Below are 22,415 nucleotides of genomic sequence, written 5' to 3' on the forward strand. Positions count from 1 at the left end.
AGCATTTCCGGTCATGACATTTTTAAAACTGTTCTTTTCTTGAAAGCAGTTTCCAGTTTTTTTTTTTCAATGGAAAAAGCCATGTCCAAAAGTTCTTGATAATTCACTACTTGCAGTTCCAATGGCTGTGACACTCCATGCAAGTATTTTTAGTTAATTTCTTTTTACAGCTTACTCAAATATACTCTGTACCCAAGGTATACTTTAAAGTATTTGGTAATTTTATCTTGCTCATACACTTTCTTCTGCCCCAGCTCTTCTTGCCATTTGGTTTAAGGGTTCAGCACCTCTTCAAGGAATGAATTCCCAGAGGTTCTTTGTCAAGTCTGTCTTAAAATTTACAATTGTCCTCCTATTTTCTTTGTTAAAATGTTGAAACTCAAGGAAGAGACCAACTCTTCAGTTTTTCCCAGAGCAGACAACATTCTTTGCGTGATCTAAATCTCCTGCAAGTTCTCCCACAAGTGTAAAGTCTGAAATGGGGAAGTGAGTTGAGCTGCATTTGGTGCTGTGACCTTCCAGTTCTATCAGCAGCCACTGTCTGTGCTGTAAGATATTTGTTCTGATCCCATGCAGTATTTCCAGGCTGCACATCATACTTTTACTACTCCTGTTTCACTTTCAATATCACATATAAGCTGCTGAATGCAGAAAGGGATGTGTGGTTTGCACAGATTAAATTTCTAGACTGCTCAGTTAGCTCCTTTTTGTATAGTATACAGTAAGATGGGTGAGGTTTATGTCATTAAACCAGAGATTATTTACATTTTATTAAAACTGAACAGGCAATGGACTCAATCTTTTTCTCTAGTTGTGATCAGCCTTTTCCCTGGAGCAAGAAAAATGTTGACTTCATTGACATCTGGCTCTTAGCTTCAACTTTATTACACATGCAGTCATGAACCTCAGCTGCTGCAGGGTCAACATTTATCCTGTTTATCTTCAAACTTGAGCAGTGAGAATGAGATTCTTAGATTTTTAAAACCCCTTTGGTTGAACCCATTCCCCTTTGACTTGAAAAACATTGAAAATTCTTTATCTGAACAGAAGTGTAGAAAAGCTACTCTGGGATGAAATCTTGTCAGACTCAGTGTAAATAATTCAATGCCTTAAGTTTTGCCATTGACCTCCATCTAGTCTAAAACAGAAGCAGAAGTTATTGCACACCTTCAGTTTCTAAATGCAGGAACTGTCTGTTCTGTAAGCTGATGATCTTGAGTTTGACATCATGTCACAAAAAGCCTGCTGGTAGTCTTTATGTTCACCAGTTTATCAGTCCCAATATCCAAGGGGAGGGAAATTTCTTTCTTACTTTCCAAAAAAAGGTGAAAGAAGCAGAGGGTCCTTCCCCTGCTTTGGATGTTGTACAGATAATAAATCTTGGAATTGCAACTTGTGCAGCTGCCTCCTTCAGTTTAATTAATTTTAAAGCCTTTGGTAACAGCCTTTTACAATCCCTGAGGGATGAATGCCATTATTTATGAAATTCTGAAGCAGTAGTATTCTTGTATAATCTCATAGTAGCAAAATGGTTTATTCTATAACCTATCCTTTCTAAATTAGTCTTAAAATGAGATTTTGCAATTCTGCAGATTTATCAATGACAAGATTTTTCTTAAAATCTGTATATTGAGGCTCTAGTACTTTTGCTTTTAGCTGGTTCATCAAGAGAAAGAAACTGGAAATTTTCCTCATTTAAGGCATTTAAGCTTGAAAAACTAGCAAGATGCAGTAAGGTCATGGCTTTAGAGAAGTGTTCTGGTCCTGCTGAACATGTCACAGAATAGAAGATTGATAGAGCATGTCTCCTGCAAAACATTCAGGTTTCATGACTTTCTTTGATGGGAGGACTGTACAAGTCTAAATTACCTGCTGCTTCTTCAGTGCAACTAGTCAGGCAAGCAAACCTTTAAGGAGAGCCTTGTAAGCTTAAAGGGGCAAAATCATACAGGAAAATCCTCACACAACTTTCCTTTTTGTCAAAAGATCCCAAGGCATTACTGTAATGACATGTATTTTCACGTTTTATATTTGCACGCATCTTTAATTTGTTTTTTAAAATTAAATAGAAATGAACTGGTGGGAGGAACTGTAAAAAGAAGACCTGGGAGCACTTGACTTTTTTTGGCTGTTTAGGAAGCTGCTAATTTATTCAGAGGTTATGTTCAGCCTGTTTTAATTGTAGTCCTGCACTTGATGATGCCTCTGTCATTGAAGTGAAAGACAAGCTATTAAATTGTTCTTTTAATCTCACTCTTCCTGGATCTCATTGACTAATAAAACTTAGCTTTGTTTTAGTGGAAGCAACAGAACCTAATAAAAGAAAAGTCTTGTGACAATATCCATTCTAATCCTGTAACATCAGAGAGTTATAGTTTCTGAAGTGAAGGCTGTGCCTTTAAGGTACCTCTCTCCTAGATTTGCTTCATATTTGAAGATGTGCTATTACAGAATAGAGTTCCTTTACTTTGTTTTCTTCTGTCCTTAAAGTTTAGAGAAAACTAATACAAACACTCAATGGAGAATTAAATCCCCAGTTAAATATATATCTGTTCATTACTTGCTTTTTGGTTTTTAGCAGTTCTGATTCCAAAATGATTGGGGTAAAAAATTTAGATTTGCTGTGAAAGCTACCTGCACTGAGAAATTCTTTGAAATATTTCTGTGAACATTGTTTTTCATTTACTGAATTATGACCCATTGAAAACTGACCTGCAGCCATCCAAGAGTGTGTTAGGTAGGGGCTCTAAATAACTTCTGGGTGACTTCATGATCAAAGGAAAGTTGTGATTTCCATACAGACTTAATTAGCAAATGTGTAAGGAGATTGCAGGGAGACACACATCCTTCAGAGGCCCTACATACACAGGCAAACATAAGGAGAAAGTTTTGAGATTCCTCTCGCTGCACAACTCCAGATTTTCTTGGACTACTGGCCTTTGGCTGTCTGAACAAGGAAATATGTAATTAATTTCAAGTAGGTGTGGAAGTCCATTTGAATAAATCACGTGCAAGCGCTTTTCTAGGTCATAACAGCATAGAGTACTTTTTAAATGCTTTCTGTAGCTGAAGGATAGTCAAGCGTTGTGATAGTTTTAGTGCTTTTCTAATAAATAGGTCTTAGTGCACTTAGTGCTGTATTTTCTTTATTTTATTATTTAGCACTTATTTCTTAGTGCCTATAGGAATTATTTTCTTAATATGTAGGTCTTTCACCCCTAGAGAGAAATATTTCTGTCAATAGATATTTTACATAGATATTTTATTATCATTGGAATAAAAGTCCAAGTGTCATTGCATTCCTTGCTCAGTGATATATCCCAAACATACTGATACCAATGTTCAGTCTCAAAGGAAAGCAAGATGAGCCACAGTGGGGAGGGCTCAAGATTTGGCTTTTGCAGGCACTGTACAGGGTCTCATGACCTCTGCTGTGGCACAAAGGAAAGGTGATAATTTCTTGTGAAGTGCTGCTGAGTATTTTGATTTTCTGGGATGTGATGACACTCATAAATTTGAATATTCAATCAGTTGTTTCTCTGTCCACTTCTATGGGATGTGTGAGTTCCTTGAACATTTTTCTGCACAGGCACTGTGAGTTGCTGAACAGATATTTTATCTATTTAAGGGGAGTTTGGAGAAGTTTGCAGTGGACGTCTGAAGACCCCAGGAAAAAGAGAGATCCCTGTTGCCATTAAAACTCTAAAGGGTGGCTACATGGACAGGCAGAGGAGAGATTTCCTGAGGGAGGCGAGTATCATGGGACAGTTTGATCACCCGAATATCATTCGCCTTGAAGGAGTTGTGACAAAAAGTAAGTCACTAATACTTTTCCTTAATGGTTTCATGCTGGCTTTCCCATTCTGTATCATTTAGTGTTGAAATTAAGCATTGTTTCCTCATTCAGTATGGTTTGCAGTTGTCAGAGAGAGTAAACTCTCTGTAGCTTCTTGTGTTCTGAAAATGATTGACTAAAATTCCAGAATAATCTTTGAAATGTTTTACTTCTTCTAACTGTTGCAGCTGCCAAGAGAGATCCCTTGCCTCTGAAATCCAGCAGGTTTAGTGGTGTTATGGAATTTTTTGAAAGGCTGAACTATCTAGTTATCACTTAACAATTAAGAAGTCTAATTAACATGCATGTAATTTCCTCAGGGACAATTTTTTTGGGTAATGAATTAACAAGCTTATGGTATATTCTTTTCAAAATTAATCATTGCCTCAACTAAGCCATGTCTGCTAATTTGCAGAACTTACATTTTTCTTTTAAAGGGAAGTGTTGTGTGTATAATGCAGTGTCCTCTTACCATTAGAGTAAACACAATAAATATGTTATGAATATTTCTTGTTTTCATCTCATTGCAACATCCAAAGCTATGTGTGGAAAGCTAAGAACAAAGAGGAAAGTTTAGCTCCTGAACTCGTGTTGTTGGAATGGAATTTCAGTGGGTTTGTGCAATGATCTGACCATGTTGAAATCTGTCTCTCTGTGGTTCTAAATTAAGATGATCTTTTTCTTTCCCCACACAGTATTGCAAGGATAGATTTATTGTTATTTAGGTATGTTTGGTTTGTAGACTAACAAAACCCAGCCTTGCAGTAAAGACACAGCTTAGTCTCTCCACTGCTCTCCTGTCAGTAACAGCTCTGTGGCATCAAACAGGAGCACAAGATAATGCTGGCTGAGCTGCACTGGAGATCTTGTCCAGAGATGTAAATATGTAGGAACTTGGAGTGAATTTAGCTCCTTGGTTCACAATGAGCATATCAGCAGTTAAATTTCCACCAGTCTTCACCACGAGGGCTGGTTGATGAATCAGTATCACAGATCTGATTAGGATCCATATCATGGATTTTGTAGGGTGTGTCTCTTCTGAAAAAGGCAAAAAGTTTTTGTTTAGGAGCGTTGTTTAAATCCAATTTTATGGTGCATAGGGAATACAGTATAATAATGTCCTTGGCAATGACAGGATTGTTTAATCTTTACCACATTTGTAAGTTCTTGTAATGTCTCATCATGAGTCCAGAGAGAAATCAAGGTGGCATTCAGAAAAGAAAAACAAACAGATGAATCAATGCTCCAATATTAGAGTATTTGTTGGTGTTCTACAGGAAAGATTATAGAGAACTGTAAGCCAAAAAGTCATCATTGGCAGTTCTCCTTTTCAACAGACTTCATTAATGTTTTGTAATGTTTGTTTGAAGGTAATATCAAAATAGTGGGTGTTGCTGTTATAGCCACACTGTTGTCTAAAAATATGCATCTCTCAGATATAAAATAGGTAGTGGAACTTAGAAAATATTTTGGTGTCAGGCAGGATTAAAAACATTTACAGTATACAGCCATGATTATAGAATTAAAAGAGGATACATGAATTATGAGCAAAGTTCGCCCCTAGACACAGAAAAGTGCTAGTTCCATAAATTGTAAAGCACAGGGTTGTCCCCAGAGCAGCATTGCTTTGCTACAGGGAAGGAGCTTGAAGGCAGGCTGAGCCATGGACACATGCACTCTGCTCTTCCCATTTTGTCTTTAGGGTGATGCTTTCCATTTACACTGCCCCATCTGGGGTATTTAGAGAATAACATGACTTCAGCTTGGAGGAGAGCAGTTGCCTTGCCTAAATCTAGAATTGCAGAATCCAAATTTCATACAACTGAAAGGTGTGCTCTAAAAGTCAGACAAAACTTTGTCCTACCCAAATTATTCATGTATTGATAGCATGAATAAAAGGTGTTTTGTGCTAAAACCTTGATTAATAACAACAGAAACTATTTATCTGATGTGTCTTACAGTTCCACTGAGCTATAAAGGCACATCAGATGCAGTAAATTTGATTAATAGATGTGTACTGCTGTTCTTAGCACATGCTTTCCTCTGTGTAACCATTAGTCATTAACTTCTAGCTGCTGCTGATAGATATTGCATCAGTTTGTAAGCAGTGCCTTCCATTACAGTGTCATTGACTATTGAACAAAAAAGAAAAAGGATTTGGCTGTAATAAGCAGAAGTGCTGTACCAGGTCAATAGCTATTGACTGGGGCAATAACAAATTTGCCTGCTCACTGCAAATGAGAGCTTTTATCTGGTGCTACCAGCTAAGCAAATGTTAACTTTCAAATTACACTGTTTTCAAAATTGCTGTGGAATATGTACTGTACAGGGGGAAAGAAATGCTATACTAATCCTGCTCAAAAGTAGGTCTGAAAGAGAGTTTTAATTCCCTTTTCTTATTGCTTCATTTCTCATTTGTCCTAGCTGCAATCCCTAGTCACAGAGAGCAGTAGGCAGAACAGTTGCTGCAGCACAAGCTTTCTGTTAGCAGGGAGTTCATTTCAAGGGCAATTTGCTGGACCAAGGCAAACACACCATGGCACAAAACCTGAATCCACTCGTATTGCTAACCAGAACTCACAAGGGAAACTTTATTCCTGTTTGGGTTTCTTTTAGCAACACCATTCCTTGCATGGTTTGCCATAAAAGACTGCTTGATTGCCTCACAAATTTACCGTAGATGCTTGGGCACTTCATGAAGACATCCGTGTTTCCTTCAAGCCATGTTAGCTCAGTGATAATTCTGGGAGCTCTTTTGGGTGTGCCAGGGCATGCTCAGGTGAGTTTTATGTCTGTGGCCAAGCTGCTGCTATTTCATAAACAGATGTGAAAACAATAACTTCCTTCTCCAGTACAAACATGTGACCAACACTGAAAGCTGGGCTCTAGAGAAATAAGATGTCTCTGCGTTTCTACATCATGTTGAAGACTTTCCATGAAAAGTCTATAAATTAAATTAAAGCTATGCCTACAGAAAAAAATCAGGCTGCATAACTGTACCTACAAAAGGCATGAAAAGGGGTCCCTGACTATTGCAACTGTGCTGGAAGAAATCCAGACTGGAATCTTCAGTTGAGCTTGATGGTATCTTACACAATAGTTTAAAGCAAAACTTAATCAGTACTATGTAATACTGGTTTAATAAAAAATATCAATCCATACAAGGGCTTTATTACATTAATAATCTGTTTCTTCCCTTGCCCCACAAACTTTACTCTAAATAGCTTCCAAGTCTTAGAAATTATTTCTAAGGAATTGCTTCCATTTCCAAATTTTGACTATTGAAGGGTTCATACCTGTGACATGTACAAGAGGAATCTTTTTAAGGCATTTATTTTCTTTGACAGCACTATGTACATTTGTATTCTCCAGAAGGATTTTCAGAATATTCCTTCACAAAAGGAGGATAAATGAAGACAGCACCTAGACCTCTAGTTCTGTGTAAACTCACATCCTCAGACACTGAGCCTGGGTTTGGAATGACACTTATGACTCCATCGTCTCCTCACTGTTTTGATTTAATGGCTTTCAAATTGTGAGGAGTATTGCAATCTTCAGGCCCACATTTGCAGATCAAATTTAAAGCTTTAATCATTGAGCTTCTTTTCAAATTATTGTCTGTAACCCATTCAGTGCAACAAAAGCCCTAAAATCAGTGCACCTTACCTTGTCCATGAGGGAGGCAAAGCAGCAGCATGATCCTCTTTCACTGGAATTTGCTGTATGAAGCTCTTAATATCTGACTTTTTTTTTTTTTTCCCAAAAATTCAGGACATAATGATTTCATCTCTTTTTCAGCCAAGATATTGTGTTTTAGGACTTTTGAACCTTTATTGCAATGAATTTAATGTTGCCTTTTCCTCCCACCTGTTAAATTATGTTCAGAGTCCATTTCAGAAGGTGACATATTTTTTAGTGTTGTATATTTTGTTGCTATACAAAAGGATTGAGTCACATTAGTGGCAATATTGACAATATTCTTACCTTGGTCATGGATGATGAAACTGTATTCCCAGGAAGCAAGATTCTGCAAAATTAAAATGCTGTTTAAGGACAATCCACTGTGGTGGTGAGCCTATATGTGTGTCATATTAGGTAGTGGAATTTACATGGCATTGAGCACAAAGCTGAATTTTTCTGATAAAATATTATTGAAGTTGTGCACATAATGACAGACAAAACAGCAGGATCTCAGCTGTGTTATAAATTGTTCAGTAAGTGGAGCTGTAAATTGAAATTTGGCTCACTCCCTTTATTTTCCTTTGTACCCTTATTCATAGATAAATATTGTAACACATTACTGAATCCAGCGTTGGCGTGGCCATCAAATTAACACAAAACCCACAGCCACCACCTGCATTGTTAGCCAAATTTATGAGCTCAGTTTATTCAAGTATCATCCAAAATACAGAGCTGGAAGCTAGAGCTGTGCACATAACACAGACTACACTAAGTATCTGTAGCCTTCTTGCAAAATAAGTTACCCTTCCTGACTGCTACTGGAAGAAATGTAATTAATGTTGATAGTCCTGAGCTATTTTTACACACTCATGCATCTGTGTGGACATTTCAAATTAGACATACAAACCCTCCTGCACCCATGTGTTGAAGGTTGCTGGCAATTTAAGAATCAACAATACTCAGTTCTGAATAACATATACTTAGAAGAAATTAGCTTTTAACCCTCTGGAAAAATTTACATTTGTCTTTCATGCATTCCATTCTGAGAATTTTGTTCCGAAAATCAAGGGGCCATTTTGGTTTCCTGCAGTTCAAATCAGGCACATTTCTGTGTTCTGCATTTCCCTTTTTGCAGTTAGCAAACCATACATCATGACTGTCAATTCTGCTGCTACATCTTTCACAGGACGATAAGCAGTGAAGAAAAAGCACATTGTCAACCAGTCAAGCAGGAACACCCTGTTAACAGCAGCTTAATCTGACCAGGGTGCACTATCTAACATAACTAAATTCCATAATTCTGCTTTCATAGGTTACAGCTGGGAAACTGGATATCACTTTCTTCAGGATCCTTTGCCTTCAGATGTCTGTGTTCAGACACACAGGACCTGACTTTCAAAGATATTCAGGTGCTTTGACGTGAGATGTGGTTCTAGTAGAAAAATAGGTGACAAAAATTGTTCCTACTAACAGCTGTGAAAAGATAAAGTCCTGTAGATAAGATATAGCCAGACTATTTCTTTTTCCTTTTCTTTCAAAGGGAATGCATGGTCATCATTTTTCATAATTAGTATCATTATTAACCACAGATGATTGCTTTTCCATCTGAAATATCTGAATACAATATGCAATTTCTTCCACCACCATGAAAGTAAAGAAGAAAATGGTACAATAAGTCAAAGAGCCAGATATTTCGAGTGAGCAGGAGATATATATGAAGGGTTGGGGCTTTTTTAATAACTGCAACCAGAAGATCAATGAATATCAGGGGGAGACAAGATTGCACTGTGCTGACAGATTTGCTGCACAACGTGGCTGATCTGTTGCCTATGCAGGAAAACCATAAAAGCAACGATGGGAACAATTATAAATGACAATGGCAATTGCAGCTGACAGCCAAAGGAGTGAGGGGGTTAAAGAGTGTATAGAAAGCAATCAATAATCCCAATTCACAAGTTGTATTTGGTTGATTTATTTTGATAAGTGTTCACTTGTTCTTCTGCATGGAGGCAAAAACATACTAGTAAATGTACATGTGATTGAGCATGGAAAAAGACTGGAGATAACTCTGCTTACACAGGGCATAGTTTGAGTTGTTTTACCCCATTCCAGGTAGAATATCCTTCTACACTTTCCACTGGCTAGCAGGAAATAACTGTTTAAAATGTCAGCTGTGTTACTCATCTTCAAGTATGTGTGGTTTTTCAATAGCAACCATTACTGGGTTTAAGTATTACTTATTAATATTTTTGTTTGTTATTACCCATAGACCCTCCAGGTCTATCTCTCCATACAAACCTCTGCTGCAAAAGTTTGCATTGTGGTATTTCCTACAGCTTTAAGGCTCACACCCAAATTTCTATTGCAAAGCAACAAGCTTAAATATCTTTAACAGCAGATTCATAGCAAGAAGAATTGAAAAATGGACTGGTAATTTTCTCATATAAATATCTGATATTGCATTTTATGGAAATGTGAGAGTTAGATGTGAGAAAAAGAAACTATTTCACTGGCTAGAATTACCTTTCTGGTTTTTAATAATACATAGTTCAGGTTCCAGAAGAATAAATAACTTAAATGCAAACTGTCTGGGATCCTTTCCAAACTCCTGGGTGGAAAACCAGTTTGCAAAAAATATTCCTCCATAAATGTTACATTTCTTCTCAGATGAACATAGTGCTTGTAAACCAGGAGAAGATGATAAAGCTGTTAAGGGAGACACAATTGAAAGAGAGAAGCAATGTGGGAAAGCAAAGAATATGATTTTAAAACATCATAATAGATGGTGTGAAGTTACAGAGTATTGAGTTTAAGTATATACTAAATATAAGCACAAAACATTAATGACAATCCTGTAAACACATTTGCAGAGGCAAATTTATTCAGTCAGATATTCTCAAATAGATTCATAAAATACCCATCTGTAAATATTGTCATTTTTCAACTAAACTTTAACAAGGTAATTTCTGCTGAATAAAATTTGAAAGCAAATAAGTTTAACTGATGACTTCATTTCAATACTTTATCTAGAGAAGCGTAGTACAGAATTTTTATAATAGTAAAAATCTGTAAGAAACCACTGTACTGTTACTAGAATTCACATAATTTATTACCTTTCTTCCTGAAACAACAGAAGCTTTTTAATATCTCCCTACACTGACAGTAATTAATTTACCTGTTTTGGAAAAGAGTCTCCTCTCTTTCTTTCTCTGCTTTTTTCCTCTCTGCTGTAGCTGAGCACGTTCTTCAGCATACAAGTGTTCCAGGTAAGACTGGCAATTTCCAAATTTCAATGAATGCCTTTATAAGCCTTGAAAAATGTGACTTTATGGCCTAAGCAAATAAATACTGCCCAACATCCATCCTGGCAGTCACTGTTGCCAAAACAGCACAAGGAAGATGAGATGAGAGAGGTTTTACCCCATGGCATTGACTGAACACCAAGTGGTCTTTGAGCTGCAGAGAAAATCCTCTGAATACACTGGTATCAACAAGGAGATAATTAACAAACACTACTGATTCTCTTTGGTGAGCAGCATTTTCAAAAAAGAAAGCAGAATTCCTGTCCATTTGCCTAAGCCTGTCTTGGTTTACCAGGTGTGGGCTGGGACACCTTCACTGAGCGGAGGCAAAGAGGATTTTCTGTCTAATTTAGAGATTTGTAATCCCAAACCAGCATTTAATCCACTTCTAATCAAAGAGTTCATTCCAAGTCACAATTCTGGTAATGACAGGGATCTTTCCACTTCTAATCTTGGCATCTTTTATTTGAGGGAGTCACTTGGTGCTTGATATGAGGAAGGAGATCAAACCTGTGGGCTTAATATCATTGATATTACTGCACAGTGGATTGTGAATGTGAAATAGCAAAAGGATTCCTCAGTTTATACCATACATTTGTTCAACAGAAAATCACTCAGCCCCAAGGGGTTTTTTCAACTAAACAGAGTGATAATGATCATTGTCTAAAAGTGGGGAGTGTTTGCCTCCTAGCCCTGGTTTATACTGTAACAGGGTAACAAGGCTAAAAGAGAACATCAGAGTTCAGCTGCAGAATGTACAGCAGGCTGAATGAAAACATTCATCTTCAGGTGTCACCCATGAAAAGCTATTTCACTCATTAAATTAAAACCTACTGCAATTTCTAAGCATGAAGTACAAAATTAAAACCAAATCTCTGTTTTTATGGAAATACCATATAAATGGGTAGCTGAAAATTTAAAAGGCCTTGGAACTTCTTAACCATCCCATTTACCCCATCAACATTTCACATGGCAGTTTCCTGTCTTAAAGGACCAAGAATTCCAAATTATAGGAATACTTAGATTTTTTTATTCCAAAATAACAAAAAGTGGGTGATGAAAAGATAATTCAGCTAATTATTAATGGATTCATAATTCCCTGAAATAATGATGTATACAAAATGAATCACAAAGGTTTTGGCTGATACTGCAGGCTTGGTTTTCTTTTGTCTAGAAAACTGAAATTTTAAAATATTTTCAGCTAATAATGAATGGTAATGAAATCCAAATGTATAGCACACAGTGCTTGTAGCAGTGTCCTGGGTATCCTACACCTCTATGAACACAAAGATTTCAGGTTCTTATTTAGCATTGTGCTAAAGCTCTTTTCAATTTAGCAGGGACTAAAAATACTTATTTAGTAGACAGCTTAAGCATACACAGTTTTATCCCATAGAAGCTCAGTATTTCCACTTCTGTTCCATTAAGACTGCAAAGGTAATTCCATATAGCAGTTGTTATTGCTGTTAAAAGCCTTAATCATATTAATGTTGTCACACCAATCTTCCAGCAACCAGAACTTCAGTGTGCATTGACATTTAACACATCACAAAATAAATGCCTGTAGTGTTTGTAGAACTCTTTTCAAGCAATTCCCTCATTTTTCCCCCTGAAATCACCTGTTTGTCTAGAAGCAGCAAGGGAAATTAAATTAGATGTTAATATTCTCCCCAAATATTCTGTAACTTACATCAGTTCCTCCTTAGGAACTGTAAGCTTCTTTCAGCATTTGCTTTTTGTCCCAGAGAAGTCATAAGTAAAGCCAGAAGTTGTTATAATTGGGGTTTTCTTAAATAGTCTCATTCTGTGTAAATATTCCTACCTCTGGATTTATTCCCATCTGCCACTGAAGAAATGAGAGTGCAGGTTTGTAGGGAAGCTTTGCCTTTCACGAGGATCTCAAGGTTAAACTCATCAGGGATGGAGATTGGAACAGCAGCTTTGTCCTGCCTCGTGTTTGTCTTCTTCATGTTTCCAAACAGACCCTGTCAATTTAAATCTGGAGCAGAAATTAGGGAACTTGATATAGAAAATCAGGACTTTGAAAATATATTCCCCAAGAGCTGGACTAGAAGGATCTATTCCCCAGAAATGAAGCCAAAGCATAGGAATGCTTCATTATTTCCAAACCAGTGAACTGAAGGAAATTCAGTGTTAAAATCTAGCTGAAGAGCAAACCCAAAAAGCATGGAAATAAATAATACAGACATCAGGAAAAGCAGCCAAAGGACCCTATGAGTTCTTGAAAGTTCATTGTGGGGGGTGACACAATTATTTGTGGGTGTAATGTCAGCTACAGTCTGGGGAAACAAAGTGGGACCACCCCTTTGAAAATCTGCTGTTGAACCTGGGAGTAGAAATTTCCCTCTGCACAGCACAATGCAGGTTTGGTTTTACTGGTTTAGGTACCCTAGAGCAGAATTCAGCCTTCAGGAGTTTCACTGTGTTATTTGCAAGTGGAAATCCTCACATGATTCACTTGGACTTGGTGGCCTCCAAAGGTCCTTTCCAACCTCAGCCATTCTGTGATCTGTGATTTCAGCAGGGGTGAAGCACAGCAATTTTTGTCAATTCCTGTTATGCCCTAATATTTTGTGATGTCTATTGAAAAATACTCTTTAGTGGTCTTGAAAATTAGATTTTTCTAAGACATATGAATTATTTGTGTAAGAAATTAGGTATACCAATCTATCAGCCTTTGCTTTCATTTAAAAAAAAAGCTCTAAAATAAATAGCATATTCTAAATCTCCAGATTATTGCATTGAAAAAAGTTTGTCTTCTAAATGTAGTGAAAACATGATCCAACAAATTCATCAGGGATAAATTTTTTCCCTGCTTCTGATTTTTTTCTCCATTGCAATTCAAGCCTTTTGAGTGCTCTAAAAATTGTAATCTGACATCATGATTTCAAAGTTTTATAAAGCCATTCCTTATAAAAACCTAACATCTGTTCTCTCATAAAAGATTATGAAGTAATGTGCCATTCCTGGTGGTCTAGGAAGGATAAATCAATAAAATCATGTGAGAGAAAAGTCAACTAGCTTTTAGTAGTTTCCATAATGGATATATTTCAAATAATTTTGGGAAAAAATGCTCCAACCCTTCTTTTAACTTCCCCAAGGAAACATAAGTAACAATATAAAACAGGTTTTATTTTAGAATTGGAAGTGCTCATAAGAGAAGTCTTCTCTCAGACTTTAAGTGATAAAATCAGATAATTCCCCTATGCAGAAACAGGAAAACTTTCTGTAGTCTGTCCTCCAGTATTTTCTTACTAAATGTTGAGCCCACCCTGCATGAAAATGCAGTTTGGAGTGAACAGCCAACTGCTTCCTGCCAAACTGAATGCAAAAGCTCCTTACAGCCCTCACTTCCCCAAAGCCTTCATCTGCAGAGATCCTGGGAACTTTGTCTTAGCTGGGTTTTAACAATCCCTGCATGGAAAGCATCAGGAGAACTGACTATCTAGAAACAAATAGCAAATAATACACCACCCATGCATTTTTCCTGTTTTTTTTTTTTTTTCCAAAGCAAATCTGTGGGAAAGGATGAACAGACTAAAGACTTCTTTTGCTGGTACCAACAAAGAGATGGTGCTTGTAAAAACAAACAGAAGAAGGCAAATTGGGTCCTCTGTGGAGTTTCTCAATCCAGATTGTTTAATTAGGTGGCCATGGAGCTGTTCTTGAATTTGTAGCTGTTAGATGCTCAGAAGTACACAGCACATGAAAAGGTCAGTTCCACCTGCATTAAACATTGAATAAATAAGGAAAGCCAGCAGTGACAAAGAACAGAGCAGAGTTTTGTGGCTGGTGCAAGGCCATGGGATATGGGCTGGGAGCAGTGGCTATTCCTGCTGGCTGGCCATGCTGTGACCCTGCAGTGCCAATAAATGGGTGTGGATTAATGTCTGTGCTCTGGAGCTGATCTAAGCATATGGATTTCCTTTGCCCAGCCACCTTCTCCTGCCCTTCTGCTCAGTGGGATAATATCCTGCTAAACCCATGCCAGTTTAGGATGCTGTACCAGTGATTCCCTATCAAATTCCACAATTTGTGGGATGATATTCCCCCAGGAGCAGCAGCTGAAGGTGGAAGGCAGGCTAATTGATTCAGCACTCCCCCACTGCCTCTGAGCTCAGGCACTTAGCTGTAATTATTGTGAAACAGAAGAATTTACACTGAGTTATAAACTGGTATCACAGGGCTCAGAAAGTGGTGGATACTTCATGAACTGTCAGCTTTTCTGAGTGCTGCCGTGTGTTTCTACAGTTTCAACACACTTTTCCAACTAATACTGAACCAGTGTGGTTTCCCATGATGAGGTGACACAGTGTTCATGGGGTGTAACTGTGGGGCAGGGAGAGGTTGGGGTTTTCTCCTCAATAAATCCACACTGTAAGCTGCATTTGAGGGCACTGAGGAGTCATGGCTTAATATTCTTGTCTCCTTTTCCCAGTTTAGACTCTTGTAGTGAAAGATTTTTCCCATTAGTGTGAGTGCATCCATGGCAAAAACTAGTGTTAATTTTTGCAGAAAACAACAGAAGTGGTGGAAGCACGAGTCTCTGTATGAGGTGGACTGGCAGAATGGCATAATTTCTCAAAAAATCTGGTTAACTAGCTGACTCCAGGGGTCCCTGCCAACCTTTCACATTCTGTGATTCTGTGTAATTCATTCAAATGCTTCATGAATGTTTATGCAAAGTAAATATTTGTGTAACTTCCTAACTACTGCAAATGCCCAAAGCTCTTATCAAAGCTCTGTCCATCTGGTGGTGATTGATGTGGCTTAACAAGAATTAATTTGCTTTATTTGCAGTGATTATCATCTTCCCAATATAAAATAAGGTAATCAAGTCCCAAACCCTTTTCAAATTGTGCACATGATGAAAGAAGCACACCTGGGGCTGAAAAAACTTCATCCTGGGGTGGTATTTTAATTTAGAGCCATGCATGTTTTAAGATGAATGAACTTTTAATCTCTCCTTTGTCTGCATTTTTTTTGTTGATGGATACTGGTCTGGTCTGAATGTTACCAACCTTGTGATTTTCAGAAGGTGTTTGTGGACTTTTCTAGAAGAGACTGAGTGAGGTCTTGTTCCTGTAACTCTGAGTTCTGCTTAGCCAGAGACATTTCTGAGGTGACAGGAGACTGGATGGGATTCAGTTGCCTAAAATGACACCCAGTGCCTACTCTTGAATATCCAACTGCTGCTTTGCCTCTTGCTGCCTCTTTCAGAGTGTAAATCTCCTGCTGATCGTGTAATGTCTGCCACTCACCTGGGAATGTCTCAGATATTTTAGAGCATCTCAAAGGACACAAACCATTTACCCTGACTTTTGAGTGTGAGAGAAAAATGTTATTTATATGTATTATTTTAGTTATCTGCTGTTTATAAAGTCTCAGTTATTTTAGCCCTCTAGTTCTTAGCATTCACAGGTTTGCTTGCTCTTAAATTTACTGCTCCTTGTTTTTTTTATTTCTGAATATGCACAATAAGTGAAATAAATTTGGGTTCATCTTCATTACTTTCTATAACAAAGTAACTTATTGTAAGACTGTTAGGAAACTGGAGTTATTTGCCATTTAACAGCATTTGAATAGAGGAAAATGTCATGGCTTTTCTGAAGGCCTGTACATATGCTGTACTTTATGGTTGGTATAATTCATATTTTGAAACAGAGGAGCAATGTTCTATTTGGGAAGTCTTCATATGCTCATTATGTAGCCTTTATGTTTTAAGATGCTGTTTAGTACCAAACATCTTGGAGTTAACGGAAAAATTTCCATTTTAAAATTGAATTTCTATGTATTGCATTCTGTACTGTCTGTCCAGGATCACTTCTTCAGATGTTTTAAAGTGAAAGCCATGGAATTTGGTAACACTTTCATAGGAGTGCCAAAGACTTTTGTTGAGTGTTCAGAGGGAAAATTTACCTTTAGCCATCAGATATAAAAGTACTGCATCTAGATCACCAATTAAGTGAATTCTTTTTCCACAGACTGCAGCAACAAATTTAAAGGACAGATGGACTGAGGGGAGATATTAGAAATCATGCTTGAAAATAAAAAATAAAAAACCCTCAAAGCTCTCTTAGGCTACTTTAAATTCAACAAGTGCATGTGTGTTTTGAGAGAAAATTTTCCTCACTGTATTTTTATTAGTGGGAAAAAAAATCCCAACTGTTGAGGGCCATTTATTTTTCTCATTGTGTATAAAGATCAAGATGCTTTCTGTCTCTTAAAAGGACAGATATGAAGTACCTGCAAGGTGAAGAAAAAAAACTTGCCATTGCCTAACTTCTTGGATATATGTTTACTTGATGCACTTTCAAAAATACCCAGATTATTCTGATTGTCAGTTCAGATTTATTGCCAGGTGGGGGAATCTTGACCCTGTGCTTTTAAGTGAGATATGAAGAGCTGTCATTTCAGATACAGCTTTGATGCTGGCACTCACTGAGCACTGACATGAGGCAGTTGAAATGATATCTGCAGATCTCTGTACAAATGCTGAAAGCTGAAACAGTGAATCAAATGCTAAGGCATCTTCATTTGTCACCACTGCAGTGGATGTGTCACAAATATTTGTTTTAAAAGAGCTGGATGAGATAATCATTGTTTCCAGGTATAAAGCTGTACATGTAGGCCATGAGAAGAATGTGGAGTTTATTATATTGAAAGCATAAAATGTGTTGAGCTTTTGGTGAGAGCAAAGCAGAAAGAGTCCATGCCCACATTGCCTAAAATCAAAACGTTACAATTACATGAAAAATATATGAAAAAGCTAAAAATCTTTAGGCATCGTCCTTATTCTTGCTTTTTGCCTGTATCAATATATTGACAGTTGTTGGGAGGTGTGACAGAAACTCTGTATTCAGTGTTTTAGCTGCAAATTCTGGTTCATAGCCCCACCTCTGCTGCTCTGTCTTTGATTCAACATAAAATTGTAATGTGCCTCTATGGTGGAGTCACTTGGGATGCATTATGAATATCCTACAGGTGCAATTTGCTGTTGAAACACCAAATTTTTCTATTGCTCCTAGAAGAGCTGGAATTCTCCATTTGCAAGCTGTGCAGAAAATCTTTTTCTGGTTAAAGCTGTGTGTTGTATGACTTGGTTAAAAAGCAAACAAAAGCTTTTAGCTGCTTTTCATGAGATCTGTTCCCGTGAAACCACTGTTAACTCTGCAGAGATTTGGTTGTTCTTTCTTTAAACAGTCAACTTCTTTTGGCAGGCAGTGAACAAGTCATTTGATTAATGATCATTTTTATTTCTTTGAAAGGATCCTTCCCGACCATTGGGGTGAAGTCTCTTTCGAGATTCCTGAGGGCGGGATTTTTAAATAGCATCCTGGCCTCACATCCAGTGGCAGGGGGTGGATCTTTACCCCCCAGCATTTCCTCTGGTAGGTATTCCAGCCTCTTCCCACACATCAATTTATTTTTTTTCCTTCACTCTCTGCCCCATCTCTCCACTCATCTCAGGGAAATAAAATTTGGTGTTAGACAGGGAGAGCAGATTTGCTTTCCAATAAAAAGCCAAACCAAAAGGAAATAGAAAAGACAGTAATTGGGAATGAGCTATTTTCCTGAGTTAATGTGATGGAGAATTCCTGAGAAATTGGTCTGCAGTTAAGTGGCCAACCTAAATAATCATCCATTTCATGAAGTATGTCCATGTGCACCAAATAAGGAGAACTTTAAACATGCCACTGTAAAATCTCAGCATTTGTGTGACTCTGTGACTCTTTCCTAAAAATTTATGTTCATTTGCTAAAACATGGAAGCAAAGCAAGTTTGGACAGGGAGAACTTTATTATGTGTTCGTTTGGTGTTGGATATCTTTGTGTGCTTTGGTAGCTGCAAGTTGTATCTCATGAAAATGCCTTTTTTCTTTTTTTTTAACTTTTCCCATGGTTTGAACTCCTGTAATTCTCTTTAAATGAGTGAGGACAGGTTAGAGGCATCCTTTCCAAGACAGGCTACTTGTGTTATCCATTGTCTCCTGGAGCCATTAAACACCATCTTCCATCCAAAGTAATAAATGAAGAATAAATACATATAACTATAGTTAAAACTGAATCAATGTTCTTTTCCAAATTACATATTTCTGTGTAAAAATGGATCTGTGCATGGGCTAATGTCAGGCTGGTATCTTTTCTGGACATTCTGTGTTATCTGTAGTGTTACTTAAAAGTTTTTCTTGAAATAAATAAAAAATCTGGTAAAAAGAGGGAGAAAATTGGAAAATTACATAATGTTATTGACTTGCTATACAAAAGAAACTATTGTACTTCTTTGTGCCCCATTTTATCTACTGCACTAATTCTAGTTTTCAGATGATTCTTACTTTTCTTTTTATTTCAAGTGCTATTATTTCTTAATTTGCTTTCTTTGAATAGAAGCATCTCAGCAGCTTTGATCTCTTTTCTTGTGACTGAGTTTCTTGTGTCAACAGTTTGGGAAATACCTTCCATATTTTTTCTCCATGGAATATCTCATAGTGCTTAATAGCCCTTATGTATTGTGGCAGTCTGGTCCCTGTAAACTGTTGAAATGCTGCAGGCCTCATAAAATTCAATGTTATGAACACAGTGCAGAGCATCCCACTGATTGTGTTAAATTACAAATGGCCTCAAATTCATGAACTACCTCCCTACCTACAAATGAATTTTGTAAGATCATCAGGACTGTTGTTTTCTGAGTGGTTGTAAAGATTTTGATCTTCTGGACTTAGAACTCATAAACATGGGTTGTTTAATGAAACTCGTTCATAATGCCTTGCTAGTAAATGTCTTTTACTAATAGTTCTGATTCAATCTGATGAAACATTGAAAATGGGGAAAAAATGGAAATGCAACTGCATGATGTGTAACAGATATACTTGCAACTTAATGGAGATAAATGTTGTTTGATCATGTCAAAAGCAACAAAAAAAAGTGAGCAAAGCAGCAACCCCAGAGAAAGGGAAGATTTTTCAGGTAGTTTAAAGGCAAAGAACTGTGAAAATCTATGGATGAGATGTGTTCCTTTGAGAAAGAATGCATGTGGGGGCTCAGGTGGCATGAAGCTGTGAAGTGCAGGTCAGAAATTGCTGCTAACAGTTCCATCTCAACAGTCTTACCTGTAGCGCTGCTATTTAACTCTTCCTTTTTTACTTCATCGTATTTACATTTACATTAAGCATGCTACAAATTCTGAATTGCCTCTTTTTGTATCAGAGATGACCAGGGGATGCCCTTTCCATTTCTAAACTGCTAAAAGCAGCTTGGCTTTACCTATGAGAAAAAAAACATCCCACACTTAAAAAAAAAAAGAAAAAAAAAATGAAAACAATTCTTGACAAGGTAGTGCTACACTGGACTGACTCTCTTGTTGTGCATGATTCAGTGGGGATGTTTGGGCTTGGGTTGGACTTTAGCTCTCAGAAGCCTTAACAGAGGTACTTAACATTTAATAACTGCAGAATTATAACCCAATTGTTTCAAAGATTGGTTATGGTTAAGTTTTCAGTTAATTTAACTACATGGGAGACTTAAAATGCCAGCATTATTCTGCTATTAGGGTCATTGGGAAGAAAAACAATGAGATGCTTTTTATTTACCAAAACCTTTAACTCAAGCTAAGTGGCAGATTTCCTTCCAAATACTAAATGTACTAAAAGAAATGTACTAAATGTACTAAAGAAAAAATACTTTTAGATCTTTTTTCTACAAAATTCACCACAGATGTTTTAATGAAACACAGAACTAAACTAGAAAGCCTGCTATAAATAAGTGTCTAGAAAGCTGCTTGGCAGGGCCATGCAGCTGTTGGTTTCCTTTTTTCCCTTTCTACTTTAATCTCATTAGTTGAGAGGAATGTGTTTCTTTTACCATTGCATTGACAGCTGATGTTCAGGTTTGTGTAATTCAGTTTTTGCACTGTGCAGAGATTCTCCTATGTAAAAGGTATCCTCATTTAGCCAACTTAAAGATTAATTTATGCTGCTGGGATGAGGCATTACATCTTTCTGCATAAATAGATTGTCTCGAATGTAGGTGTTTTTTAAGCTAGACATAACTTCTAATGCAATAGTGCTTATATTTGATAGTTACATCAAAAGTCTGTCACTGCTGTACAGCAGTTTCACCAGAAGCAAAACTCTAAGCAGGCCTGCAAAATTTATCCTGGATTCTTGCAAAAACAAGCCCTTTTTATTTAGCTATCATTTATATCACAAATTACTTCATCCCTTGTTATTCCACCTGTTAGCAGTACAAATTGACATGACTTAGCTGGTGTAGGTCTGCAGTGACAGATGGATTCACATGAGCAATAAGTTCTTTTTCTCAAGTGATAGCCTTGCATATATTAAATAGAACTCTTAAAGCACTTAGCATTTACACTCCTCATCATACTGACATTGGTACAAGCTGTGGAAGCTTCTTTCATGACACACACACACGTTGTAAAAACCCAAATTATAAATTACCAGAGCTGCATCTCTCTCTTCCCATTCCAGCTCTTCCAAACTCAAACAGTTCTTTGCTCCACTTTGGGGAAACTCTCAACCCTCTCCTCTTGCAACTCCTCACTGAAGTGACTGTGAAGGGTTTGTTGCTGCCTGGCAGAAGTTACAGGCTGCTGTCTTTGAAGAGGCAGAGATTGCTCAGCTTGCTGAGCTGGGAAATAAAAGAGGGAAACAAATACCTCTCCTACTGTTCCTTTCAAGCTAAACTCCTTCACTGAGTTTTTGTGTCAGCAATAACTAGAGATGGTGCAAGGCTATGAGCAACCATGGCAAGGTTCTGTTAGCCAAACCTTTCCTTCAGACTGTCCAGCATTCAAATTGCATTAACAGGAGGTGGGAGAACCATCAAAACCATTCTTGCCATGAACTCCTCTCTGTGAGCATCATCTCCCCACGTGGTCAGCAGCTGGACCACTGCTCCGCTCACAGAGTGTCTCTGAAGCTTCAGTGACAATATCCTGATGTGACTTTTTACCATCAGGTATTTCCTGCCACTTAATTGGTGAGGGCTAACTAGCTCTTGACATTGTAGGAAACACAGAAACAAACAAATTTGGCTTGATGAAACAACCCACCTTTGTGAATCTGCATTTACTTTCCAGAAACTGGAAGTGATCTAGGATGGTTTTCTCACTGCTGTCCTGGGCTCCTCTTCCACAAAAAGCACATTCTGCAGAGGATATCCCCTCTTCAGTGTTTTACTGCCTAGTTATTCACACATTACAATGTTCACATTTATTCCACAGAGCTCCTCAAAAAAAACCAGGCATAATTGTGGAGTACTAAACTAGATGATTATCAGTTTTCTTTTGCCCAAAATTAATATTTTATTACAATTTCCAAGTGCACCTGAGTGAGCCCATTATTCTTGATATTGTATAAACTGACATTTGAAAGCAAATTGTATTGACAGACCCTTATTGAACAAAATTACTCAACAAGAACCATCGAGGAACAATTGTACATAGTGAATTCAACTATGATTATAGTACTCCAATAATGAGAAAAGTAACTTCTTTTCCCCCCAGTAATGCATTTTTCTTTACTCTGAATTCCAGCACCTTCTATATTTATTGTT

General features: G+C 37.4%; 1 protein-coding gene across 6 annotated transcripts in view; it reads left to right on the forward strand.

Annotated features, from left to right (window-relative positions):
- EPHA6 (EPH receptor A6) overlaps nucleotides 1–22,415 on the forward strand; it is a 363,966-nt gene that overhangs the window by 271,694 nt on the left and 69,857 nt on the right. For 4 of the 6 annotated variants that reach the window (XR_004420696.1, XM_033085021.1, XM_033085032.1 and 1 more), the window contains 2 exons: nucleotides 3,629–3,814; nucleotides 18,108–18,230. Coding sequence is in view for 5 of the 6 variants with exons in the window: in XM_033085021.1 (XP_032940912.1) it covers nucleotides 3,629–3,814; nucleotides 18,108–18,230 (309 nt within the window). In the remaining variant the exon portion in view is untranslated. The remainder of the gene's footprint in view (nucleotides 1–3,628; nucleotides 3,815–18,107; nucleotides 18,231–22,415) is intronic. The other 2 variants (XM_033085038.1, XM_033085052.1) reach the window with 1 other exon arrangement.

This window comes from Catharus ustulatus, chromosome 2, assembly GCF_009819885.2.
Source record: "Catharus ustulatus isolate bCatUst1 chromosome 2, bCatUst1.pri.v2, whole genome shotgun sequence".
Classification (NCBI taxonomy): domain Eukaryota; kingdom Metazoa; phylum Chordata; class Aves; order Passeriformes; family Turdidae; genus Catharus; species Catharus ustulatus.